The following is a 12,317-nucleotide window of genomic DNA, read 5'->3' on the forward strand; positions in this document are numbered from 1 at the left end:
TTTGCATTTGGGATGATGAATCCCAAATGCAAAAATAGTGCTTGCAAAGGGCCAGATTCTCAGAATCTGGCCCTTTGCGAACCAATTTCAGCTTCATGAATCTGGCTGATAGTATGTTGATTTGCCATTTGTAATTTTGCATATATTTTAAATTTTATGACTCTGCCTGATGGTTGTCTTTTGCAAAATCGTGTGCTAAATGTCTTTACAAGAAATTTTCTATGTAAACCACTGGTATCCCGCAAGACTTTTTGAGGCAAGATGCTCACTGGTGTAAAACAAAAATATTGCAAAATTGCATGATGCGTAACTCTGATGGATTTCATACATTTCGCATTACATGAAATTTGGAAATTGTATGAGTTTCTTCGGTGTAATTAAAATTTCACTCAGGTCTACAAGTGAGTGATGGCATTTGTCTGAGCACATGTACACATCTGCCTATAAATGTGAGTGATTCATTGTCAGGACCGCGGGAACAGTCCTTTAGTTTTCCATTTTCTCCTTTTATATGTCCCCTTTTATTTCTTTCCTTCTCCTCTTTCTATTTTCATTTTTTTAGAGCACACTGCAGCTTCTCCGACACCGCAAACAGGCTGCCTACTACTTTCCGCTTATTTCATCTTCAATGTGGTGCATTCCAGACAGCCACTGCCTCCAAAGCAGATGGGCGTCACAGAAATTAAGGGAATTATCCATATTGTACTGTTTCACTATTTCAAGACAGCACACGTGTTGGTTCTAAATGTGGCAGACATATTTTAAAACAACAATCCACTACAAGATGGCCAACCTTTGCTATGCTAAATTTTATGTGTTAGTGGAAGCATATGGGTGCCACATTTAGGCAGCAACATGTTTCTCTTTTCTATTTTTATCCTGCATGTGTAGTTGAATGTTTTGTTGTTGTGGATGAGTAAGAAGATAAAAGCAAGAATAAGCCAGTGGGTGAATGAATGGATGAACTGATACATGCATGAGTGAGAGTCCAAGTAGGATGACTTATTGAGTCCCTAAACCCATCAATAACTAACAAGGCCCTTTCATTTATTGCCTGTATTTCTTTGTAGTATATATTTCTTTGTAGTATGGTACTTTTAGTTTTGTTTCTCCTGTTCTCAAGCTATAGCTCAGTAGACCAGAATGCAAATAAAAGAACAAGACTGGCTGTGCAGTTCACACTGGACATGGACACGAATTTCTCTATCCAGTCACCAACAAGCTACTCACCTTACTGGTTTGGTCTATATGAAGGACTTCCATGTAAGCCTTCTGGGAATAGGACTCTGCCCATTTTGTCCTCACGTTGAAAGTGTGTTTTCGATCCATCAAGGATTTAAAAAGGCATGCAGCTTGTCTGAGATATAAATAAAACAGATACACACACAAATTAATAGTATGATATGTTTCCATCAGACGCAGGTGCAGGTTACGCCCTTCATTTCACCCAGAGATTGAGTTTAATGTAAAAAGAACAGCATTCACCTGCAGTGTAATTGGCCAGTATATAGCCTGCACATTCAATTTTTTTCTGACCTTACCTCCTATGGTAATATTGATAATACAAATAACAATACCACTGATAATAGTAATAAAAATGCTACTGCAACAACAACTACTACAGCTAATAATAATAATGCATGCGATCACAGTTTGCCATTTTGTAGCAATGTACATCACATGGGTTACTACTAACCAATTCAATGATACTCAGATTATCAGCCTTGGAAACATAAAATGCTGAGTAAGTCTGATGATAGTTTAACATGTGATTTGCAGGTTGTACAAACATTTTAGCACCAGTCAACTAATTGACTGAAATATCTTGCCAGCTAGAATAACCACTATTTCCCAAGGCGAAAAACATAACGCCAAAAGACAAGAAATAACAAGTGACTTACCTGTATACTGTGGTTCTCCAGTATTGATATCTTTCATAGATTCAATCACATGCTTCTATTTTCCCTGTTGTTGGGGTGAGAGTCCCATGGTAGTACTAACAAGCAGTGCAAGGAAAGCAGTATACAGCAGAGTTCAAATAAGTGACACTGTTAACCAATTCACATCGTTTTAATGAGAACCAAACTTCAACAAATCACAAAGCATTCCTTGAAGCACTCTTCCCCTCAAGGGCCACGATCCCTCAGATTTCTCAGCACTGGTGCAAAGGTAATATAGATGAGGTAGTGATGTAGTGAGCTCCTATCGGGAAGGAAGGAGGGTCACGTGTAAATCTATGAAAGATATGAAAAATGGAGAACCACGATGTACAGGTAAGTAACTTGTTTTTTCACCACTATTGAATCTTTCATAAATTCACATGCTTGAATCTGAAAAGCAAGTAGTTTTAACATATTATAATGTGGAGGTGGAAAGTGCAAATCGCAGGTAATAAAACTTACCATCATTATTTTTTTTATTATTCTTATATAAAGGAAAGCTCACCTCACTTTAACAGATGGTGAAGGACTGCTTGGCCCACTGCTGCATCACCTCTTGTTGTTGAGTTTAGGCTGTTGTGCCTGGTAAACGTATGCCTGTTAGTCCATATAGCTCTCTGCATATATCTGGTAGGAACACTCCAGCAGACAGAGTCGTAGATGTAGCTACACTTCTTGTGGCATAGACTCTAACCTTTCCTCTCAATGGACGTCCAGCCTTTTCCTGACAGAAGACAGTAGCCGTGAATACCCAATGGGGTATACTGCTACTTGATTGAGCTTAACCTTTCTTGGGAGGTGCAAAGGCTATGAGGAGTTGTCTGATTCCTAAATGTTTAAATCCTCTCTATATAGTACTTCAGGTGTGTTCTGACGTCCAAGATATGAAGGGCTCCTTCCGCTGCATTGGCTGGATTTCTGAAGAAAGTCTTTAGGATTACCGGCTCATTGAGATGAAAGGTAGATGGAATTTTAGGGATGAAATGAGAAGTACTCCTCCAAATAACCCTGTCATCTTTGAATTGTAGTCAGGGCTCATTTATTGTAAAAGCACAATATTCACTGACCCTTCTGGCAGAAGTGAGGGATAGCAGCAAAGTCTACTTCCAGGATATATGTTTCATGTCTGCCTTGCGAATAGGTTCAAATGGACATCTGATTAATTTGTGGTAGCACCGTATTCAACGGCCGAGCATTGGAGGCTTCGTATTCGGAGGGGAAGATCTAAAGAGCCCCCTAAGAAAGAATTTAATTATCCTCTTAGATCACAACCACTTTCGATGTAATGATTTACAAAATGGTAAAATTGCCGTTAGGTGTACCTGGGAAAGGCCTGAATGTGCCACGTGTAGCAAGTATGGCAGAACCTATTCGGGTGTAAATTTGAAATGGGAGCATCATATGCAGAAAAAGTCCACTTCGCTCTGTAAGTCTTATTTTTCGTTTCACCTCTGGCTTTGGCAAGAATTTCTCTACAATTCTGAAAGATGTCGAAGAGACGGTATTCGTTGTAGTGTGGAGCCAGGCCCATAAATTGAGATTCCGGTATTGGATGAACAACTTGGCCCTTGTCATCGTTAAGCATCCTGGCGCTGGCCTGAGGGGAATATGATGGTGCTTTGATAGGAGAAGCAGGTCTGTGTACCTGAATTGCCATGGCCAGGTTGAAGCGATGAAAATTAAATGAGATTGCTCGCTCTTCATTTTGTGCAAACACAAAGTGATGATGGACGGATGAATGAATGAATGAATGAATGAATGAATGAAAAATGAATGAAAAAATATTTGTAGAGCGCACGATGGCCAAACGGCTTCCTGGCGCTGGGAGCTCTGAAGAACCGAACAGACAGGGCCAGGAGGTTTAGCAGGGGTAGGCCAGGGCAAACAGAAAAGTTTTCAGCGCTTTACGGAAATGAGAAAAAATAGGGATCGAACGCATAGAAAGAGGAAGGGAGTTCCAGAACCGGGGAGCAAGAACAGAGAAACGGGTTCCACCAGTGCGAGATTTGTGAAAGCGGGGAACAGTGAGAAGGGCAGAAGATGATGAACGGAGAGTGCGGGCAGGGGAGTGACGGAGCATTGAAACTTTTCAGACACTCACCCGCAGTCACAGATATGGGTTAAATCCATCATCGTTCTTTAGGTCACTTCGCCACCCCAGTTCAGACCCAGCCATATGCAAATCAAGTCTTGGCCCTGTTGCTAATGGGAACAGTCCTGCCTGAACTGCCATGCCAGGTCTTCCCTGGACCGGAAACAAGCATCCTGATACCGGTTTTGGGGTAATATCCCTCATCTGCCAGGATCGCTTTAATCCAGTGGTAAAGTGATCAAGAAACCCACGTCTGGGCATACCTTGCCAACTAAGGGTGAACAGCGCAAACACAAAAGGATGATGGACGGAGCACTGAAACGTTTCCAGTTCAGACCCAGCTATATGCAAATGAGTATTGACCCTGTTGATGGGAATGCCCAGACTTGGGTCCCGTGCTCTCCATGCCACTGGAGTCAGGGTAGCCTGGCTGATGAGGGGTGATGCCTTGAAACTGGTCCCAGGATGCTTGTTTACTGTCCGGGGAGAACCTGGCCTGGCAGTTCTTGCTAGACTGTTCCCATGGGGTACAGGGTCAAGACTGATTTGCATATGGCTGGCTTTAAACTGGAATGGTATTGGGAACAAAAAAATGAATTTAGGCTCAGATCGCTGTACTGGGGTGAATGTTTGACATTGTGCAGCATTCTGTCCATTAACTGTACTTTTTGCATCTCTCTTCATTTTGTTCAAGTGTCTGGGTTTCAGCATATGCAAATATCCCGGTCAATGTTATGTGAAATGTTTCCCTGCAATCCTTTTTGTGGGTATCTGCTGCCGTAGAATCAACATTTGGGGGCTGTTATAAATAAGTCCAGGCTTGGACTCCCCATTTGTGGAAAATCTTCAATATTTGTTGTTGGTCCATTTCCCACTCATGACACTCTCTTGATGTTCTACGTAGAGAGACCTCCCTCTGGTTGTTTATTCTGGAAACATGTTTCAACTTTAGTGAAATTTGATGGAGAAGTATCCTTCTCCAGACATTCAGAGCTCCTCTGGATAGCAGACGTGATTTTGTTCTACCCTGTTTATTCAGATAAAACGCTGTAGTAGTATTGTCGGTCGGTACAGGCCTGCACTACTGAATTTTGGGCAGGGCCGCACTGGCCGTAGCAGGCACCGGCCGTTTTCCCTGTGGGCCGCCAGGGTGGGTGTCAGCTTTGGACCTCTGGGGCCGTTTTTGTTACCGGGGCCGGCAATATCAGCCTCCAGTAACAAAATCGGCCGAAACCAGCCCTGGAAAACAGCGCAGCCGCACTCCACCTTTCCCCCATGGGGGGCCGGCCGATCAGTTTTCCAGGGCCGGTTTTGGTTCCCAATCGGGCCCTGATTTTGGGAAAAAGGACTGAAGACCTAAAGCTTTAGCTCTCAGTTCTAAAAGGTTCAAGTTTATCTTTGCTTTCTGAAGTGACAATTTGCCGCAGGCTTCAAGGTTTTGCAAGTGTGCTCCCAATCCTTCCAGGGATTCCTCCGTGGTCATTATGAACTGAGGTTGTGAGAAATGAATCTCATGCCTTGTGAGACATTGTCTGTGTGCCTTCACCATGCCATAGCCGATGTCATTTGGGCGGTGATCGATGTTAATTCTTTGAAAGTTCTTTGAATCTGCCCCGCTGTTTGTCCAACTCTTTCTGTAACGGTCTCATTTGATGTCAACAGTTTGCTATTAAAGGGATGCAAAAGGACATCACCTCCAAAAGCGATTTATATAGCTGTACTGAAGGGGACTTTTTTATAGAGAAAATGCCAAATATTTAGCCACTGGAATCTTTCATTTGTGGGAAAGGCCTTGCATGAGACAGTAGCCAGGATTGTTCATAGAAATGTTATCATCTTGCGAGGTTGAAGACAAGATTTGTCTTTGTTCAATTTTAGGCCCACATCTTTAATGATTTGAAGGCATTCTCTCATGGATCTTTATGCTGATTGCAGGCAAGGACTTTTTATGAGACAATAGTTCAGATATTGAAAGATCTGATGACCTCTTCTTTGCAACACAGCTGCTAGTGGGGCATTTGGTGAATATTCTTGGGGCCTACTTGAGCCCAAAATGAAGGATGTTAAACTGATAATGTCATCCGGCCACCTCAAGCCTTTCAATACTTTTGACATTCTATATGCATAGGTATGTAGAAATAAGCATCCAAGTGGTCTAAGGGTGTCATGAAATCCCCCAGGTTTAACAAGTGGAGTATCTTGTATGAAAGAATGTTCTGAAGGAATTTGTTTAAATGATTAATTTTCCTGATTTTTTCTTGAAAAGGAAAAAAGTTGGATAGAAACCTGTATTGGTGAGCATAGGGTACCTCCTCTATAGCTCCTTTCTGTAGTAGTGATAGAATTTCCTTTTTAACAGGCAAAGATGTTGATGTGACCTCCTGCAAAGTGGATTTCAAGGAGGTTTATGAACAAATTCCGGGGTGTGACCATTTTGAATTATGTCCACACCCAACCATCTGAAGAAAAAGAATTCCAGCTGTTGCATTAACTGGAAAGACCCATGCTCCGAAGGTAAAGTGTTATAGGGACCGCAACCAGTGCTTGAGAGATGTCACTGGTACCTAAATGTTTCCTCCCATTTCCAACAGCTTATGGCCTCTTTCGGAGAGCTTGTCTAGAGTAAGCTGGTGCAGGTGGCTTTCAGTATTGTTGTAGGAATGGCTTGCAGTTACCCTGCTGCCATTGAGAATAGGCCTGAAATCGAAAAAAATGGTCATTTCTTCTATATAACAACAGCCCCCTTGCTTGAATGCCATAAAAAAGGTTGGAATTTATGCTTTTGTAGTGCTCCCATAGACCTTGCACAGTCTGTTTCAGTTTTTGTAGCCTGGAGATCATAGTCAACATACGTGTCAAAGATATTCTCGCTGTAGTATTGCGTTTCGAATATCTTCGCCTGAACTTCAGGCTGAAAGGAAGTTGCCTTAAGTTTACCTTGTTGTCTTAAGACAGATGACCCAAACAATTTGATGAACTTAAGCAGAGGCAATGCGCATGGTTGTATGAATAATTTTGCCTAATGTACTTTTTCCATCCTGCACCATTACCCTAGCTTCCTTTTGTTTATCTTCAGGTAAACAATCTAGGTTGGCTTCCAAGTCTGATCACATTTGTCTGTTGTGCCTTTCAAGAATCGCAGATGCAAACGATGACCTGAAGGTCGTAGCAGCCATAGAGAGAATCTTTTCCTCATACTATCTAAATGTCTTTCCTCCTTATCATGTGGTACACAGAAAGGAGTAGAAGGATTTCTTGATCGCGTTTGATCCGCCTGAATGACTACAGAGTCAGGGTGCTGATGTTCAATTAGAAATGCTACAATAGACTCTGGGAATTTATATATTTTTATCTAGACAATACATCACTGCCACTGTAGTAGCCTGGTTTATCGTCATTTTAAGCCTCCTACCCATATATCATCAATCTACTAAGGTAATAGACTTGACTGATTTTCTTGCTAAGTCTTTAAAATCATATAAAAACATTTAATCTGTTTTGCAGGCACTGGGAGATCAAACCTTTGTGACGCTCTCTCCAGAAAAGCATGGACGCCCCTGATATTGTCGACAGAGAACTAGCTGGTGGGAGTGTAGCAGGGACTGAAAGTGGTGTGAAATAGTCATCCCATTCTTCCCCTGTGCTAGGTGAATTATCATAGATAATTTCAGCTTCCTCAGGTTCATCACCATCATCACAATCCACATATTTGTTGTTAATTGGAATGGTTGCCAAAGTTCTAGGAGGCATCATTTGTTTCTTTTAAGCAGATGGGCTCCTCCATAGATATTGCAAATGAGGAGTGTGGGGGAGACACAGTATGCTGAGGAGCAGGAATCGTTTGTGGGTGTGGTATAGGGCTACCTGATTCCAAAAACCTTTTCTAATAATCTGCCATCACCTGGCGAATGTTGTTTACTAACAGGGTCATTACCAGAAAGTTATGATGGAGGCTCCCTCCATCATAACTTTCTGGTAATGACCCTGGTCGTCATAAGTATCATAAGTATCATCATATGAGTATTGCTCTTCCAAAGACTCTCTCTCCTTTGCCTGAGGCTTTTGTTGGATTTAGAAGTTACCCTCCAGGTACTTACTGTTGTCATCTTCTAGGCACTTCACTGGGTTGGGCTGTATGCATGGCCAAAAGGGCCTTCCTCATCCAATTACTCCACTTCTAGTAGATGTGCTGGTGGTAGAGGAAAGACTTTGCTTGATGAAGTCTGAGCGGTACGAACAGTAATTGTGATTCCTGCTTCTGTGATATTGGTAATGTTTGTGTGTGCTGTCACTGGGCCCGTCGAATTAATATTCTTGACAATGAGCCCTGTACTTTAAGTAGGTGGTTGAGTCTGATGAAACTTCCGTCACGGATATTGCCATCGATGGCCATATTCTACTGATTGACGGGATAGTCATCAACGGTCTCATAGGCACTGACGTTGTCATCCTTGTGGATCTCGGCGAAGATGAAGATGTTGTAGTCGTTGAAGTTGTGGTTGTCATAGACGTGTACTTTGTTGACAGCTTCATCAATGCTTTTTTTATCAACGTGTGCTTGGTTGACGATGGATCCATTGAGGTCTTTTTTTGCTCTGAAGAAGAGAATTTCTTCAATGAAGGTGCAGGCCAGATCTTGCTTGATTTTGCATCAAAAGGTGATGAAAGATCCTTCTTTTTCTGAGATTCAATTTCCGGGGTCTTTTCTCTTTGGTTAGTCTTATAGATTTTCTTAAGAGGCTCTTAAGACAAGTTATTTTCCTCATGTCTTGCCCTTTTCTTTACAGGAGATGATGTTTACTCTCCTTCATCCTTAGATGGAGGGTTGTCCTTGGCCTTCTTTTTCTGAGACTATAGGAAAAAGTCTGGCTTCTCTATCCTTCATTGTTTTATCCATAAAGTGCAACAGTGTTTGCAGCCTTTAGGCCTATTTAGATTATGATGGCAATTTAATCATTCTTTGTGAGGATCCTCAGTATATAATCTGAGTTTTCCTCAAGATCTACATGGTTTAAATGGCATTTCTTAGACCCCCCTCCCCCCCTCCCTCTGACTTAATACACTTCTTATCAGAATCAAGCAGCCAAGATGTTATCTCAGGCTTGCTGACAAATGAAATTCAATTAGAGGTCAAAAGTTGAAGGATATCAACTGGAACACTGAAGAACTCTGCAGAGCTGAGGTAGGCTCCCCTTCACATGACATGTGGTACGAAATCTGAGGTATGGTGGAACTGGTTAAAAATGTCTCTTGTTTAAACTTTGCTGAGTAATGCTTTATTTGCACCACTTGTTATAACTACAGTGGGACTCCCATCGTGATGATGGGGAAGATTCAAGAATGTGAATCTATGAAAGCTTCAACACTAGAGAAATACACAATTATTTCTAGAAAAAAGGCAGCAGGCGGTCTTCTATAGATGAGCTTATGGAAATTTAGTCAATTAAAATACTGCTTTCACTGTTGGTACCTAAACTACAGGAAAGGAGGGCCGGTGCAGCTGGGATTCCCAGATGGCGAGGTTTTTCGGATGGAGAAGTGCTCTGATTCAGAGTTGAAACAGTGACTGTAATGGTAAACAGGGCTACATCTTGTAAGACATCAGTGGCCTGTGCTGAGATGGGGACACTGGGAGGCATGCTACGTACGACGCCAAGGCATAATCGGAGTTGCTGCACGAAGTAACAGCTACAGGGGAGGAGCCTATGGGTGCAGAATTAAGCAGGGAAGGCAAGACATTACCCCTTCAGCTGCTGGTTAGAGCCCACACATCATTTGTGATGGGTATTCAGCCCACCAGAGTGCATTGAGTAGATCCACACTGCTAGTAGCCCACTGGTGTGATATACTTCTGGGCTTTTTGTTACCTGCTTTACCTATACTATAGATCGAGGAGGAGGCTGTTCTGCTCAAAGACAACTGAGCTCCTTGATCACTGTGCCTTGATCACTGATACTGACAACCTACACTAAACATGTTGGAAAGACAAAATGGCAACATGAATAGTTTCACATCATAGGGAGCTAGGGAGTAGATGTTGTCAAATGCCAGGAAAGAGGACAAGCCCTCCCATCTCCTTTCGGAGGTCGCAATGACAAAGCGAGAAAGGACCCTGTTACCATTCCATCCATATCCTACATACAGACTCAAGACAAGAAACAGCTTCACATTAAAACTGTACTGAGAGATGTATGAATTTTGTTTTAGGGATTGCAGAGAGCTAGCAGTGGAACAGACAATGGACAGACTGAGAAAAGGGTCTATGCTCTGGAGGGGCATGTGACAAAGGTAGATGTGGGGCTGTAAGCTGCAAAGTCTTTTGAGTCCAGATCTGTGGAGGCTTTGACTAATAGAGGAAAAACTGAAACCTTGGCTAACCTGTGCAGGGGTTCTCATGTTTGAATACTGTGATTTGCTACATAATGTGCGGCTCTACCTGAGTGGGATCACTGAGTTACTGGCAAAGTTACTGGGTTTGACACCGGATGTAAACTGGGAAGTGATAGTAAATGTTTTCAGACTCTGCCAGAATTAGAGCCAACCTAAAGGTGGTGGTCGTGCCACAGTGATGGCGATATTTAAGAAAGCTTAAATGAGTGATCATACTGCGAGGCAGCAGTAAAGAAGAAAGTTGTAAAATTAGGTGAGGCTATGCTGTTGATGTAGGGTTAGAGATGTCTTTATATTTACAGACTATAAATTATTTGGGCACTTTTCATAAAAGTATGGTAAATGTAGCTGTACCAACGACACCTTCAGATGATCATACCTCCTACATATTTCTCTTCAATACTGCTGCTACTTTGGATTGAATCCACAAACTACCCAGGAAGTGGCTATTCACAGTATGCACTTTCAATAACCACATTGCAGACATGTGGATGAAGCCTACTTCTAGGCCTGCTATCTCAAAAACCGTTTTATGTTTTGAAATCCTGAATGCATTGTTTATAGAAATCTGTATAGTGGATGAGACAACAAGGTTTCAAGAGGAGGCAGAAGCCATGGTCTCGTCCAAGCATGCTATTTACATTAGCCTGGTGTTAGTTGATTTTACAATGAGGGAATGTTTATCTCTTCTGTCATGAGGTATCCCACCAGGCTTGGGCTAGCTGATGTCCAGTCCATACTTTCAGACATGCTCTGAGTTGATGAAAGTTATTTGCTAACAAATTGAGTTAAACAGTGGAGAAGAATAAACAGCCTAGGCAGTCAGACTGCCAGATATTTGGGCTATTAGCAACAACACAGTCATTTCAAAGTGCCAATCAATATATGATTTGCATGTGCCCAGTTCTGGTAGTGGTAAATCTATATTTGGGCTGCCCTAATACTGGAAACTATATCTGGGATAGAGAACATGCCAAGCGAGCAACATGAACTCAGGTTTTGTCATGAGAAGCCCCTCAGAGCAGGTTCTGCCAGAGGAAAGCAGGCAGAATGATTTTTGTATGCAATGAGAGCAGCTAACATCAAATTGACTGACCTTGCAGATAGTGTCAAAACAGTACAGTTTCACATTCAAGAGATTTCCATCAACGTGTCCTCCACAGACAGAAAAAAGAACAGCCATGCACACGGAGTTACATTTTTAAAGGCAGTTTTGCAGATGTTCCTGAAGCAAGCTACGGAACAGGTGCACGGAGAAGATGGAATGTAGAAACTTCATATATTTTCTCTTCCCCCCTAAAAAACCTCGATGGATAAGCATGAAGAACAAGTTACTTACCTTCGGTAACACTTTTTCTGGCAGATACAGTATCTGCCTGTGGATTCCTCACCTTGTGAATATCCCCTGTGCAGCAGCCAATCGGAAACTTTTGTAGCTCTCCACGCCGGCGAGGTCATGGACGACGTCACAGAGGGTACGACTCCGCTCGAGACCCCGCTGACGTCACTGGATCCATTATAGGGCCTCGTTGGTGTGATGACGTCAGTTCCGCCCTTTTGTCCGTGCCCCGTTAGGCACACAGACGGACCGACATAACAGTAATAGTATACATAGTACACAGTATTTAAAATAGCACACACAGTGTGAAACCGATGCAATATGCATGAACATATAAATACATCTATTAAAATTTTTAAAACAAATATACACTTAGCAGGTGTCCAAGACTGGACAACGGGGAGGCGGGTGGGTCAGTGAGGAATCCACAGGCAGATACTGTATCTTCCAGAAAAAGCGTTACAGAAGGTAAGTAACTTGTTCTTCTGATAGATAAATCTGCCAGTGGATTCCTCACCTTGTGAATAGAGTCCCACAGCAGTCCCCACTCCCGGAG

At 42.4% G+C, this 12,317-nt stretch overlaps 1 protein-coding gene across 1 annotated transcript in view; it reads right to left on the reverse strand.

The window, feature by feature from the left end:
* Positions 1–12,317, reverse strand: part of LOC147691962 (uncharacterized) — a 262,624-nt gene that overhangs the window by 38,815 nt on the left and 211,492 nt on the right. The window contains exon 4 of the mRNA XM_086938248.1: positions 1,231–1,357. Within this exon, the coding sequence (XP_086794374.1) occupies positions 1,231–1,357 (127 nt within the window). The remainder of the gene's footprint in view (positions 1–1,230; positions 1,358–12,317) is intronic.

Source organism: Lissotriton vulgaris, chromosome 9 (genome assembly GCF_964263255.1).
Source record: "Lissotriton vulgaris chromosome 9, aLisVul1.2, whole genome shotgun sequence".
NCBI lineage: Eukaryota > Metazoa > Chordata > Amphibia > Caudata > Salamandridae > Lissotriton > Lissotriton vulgaris.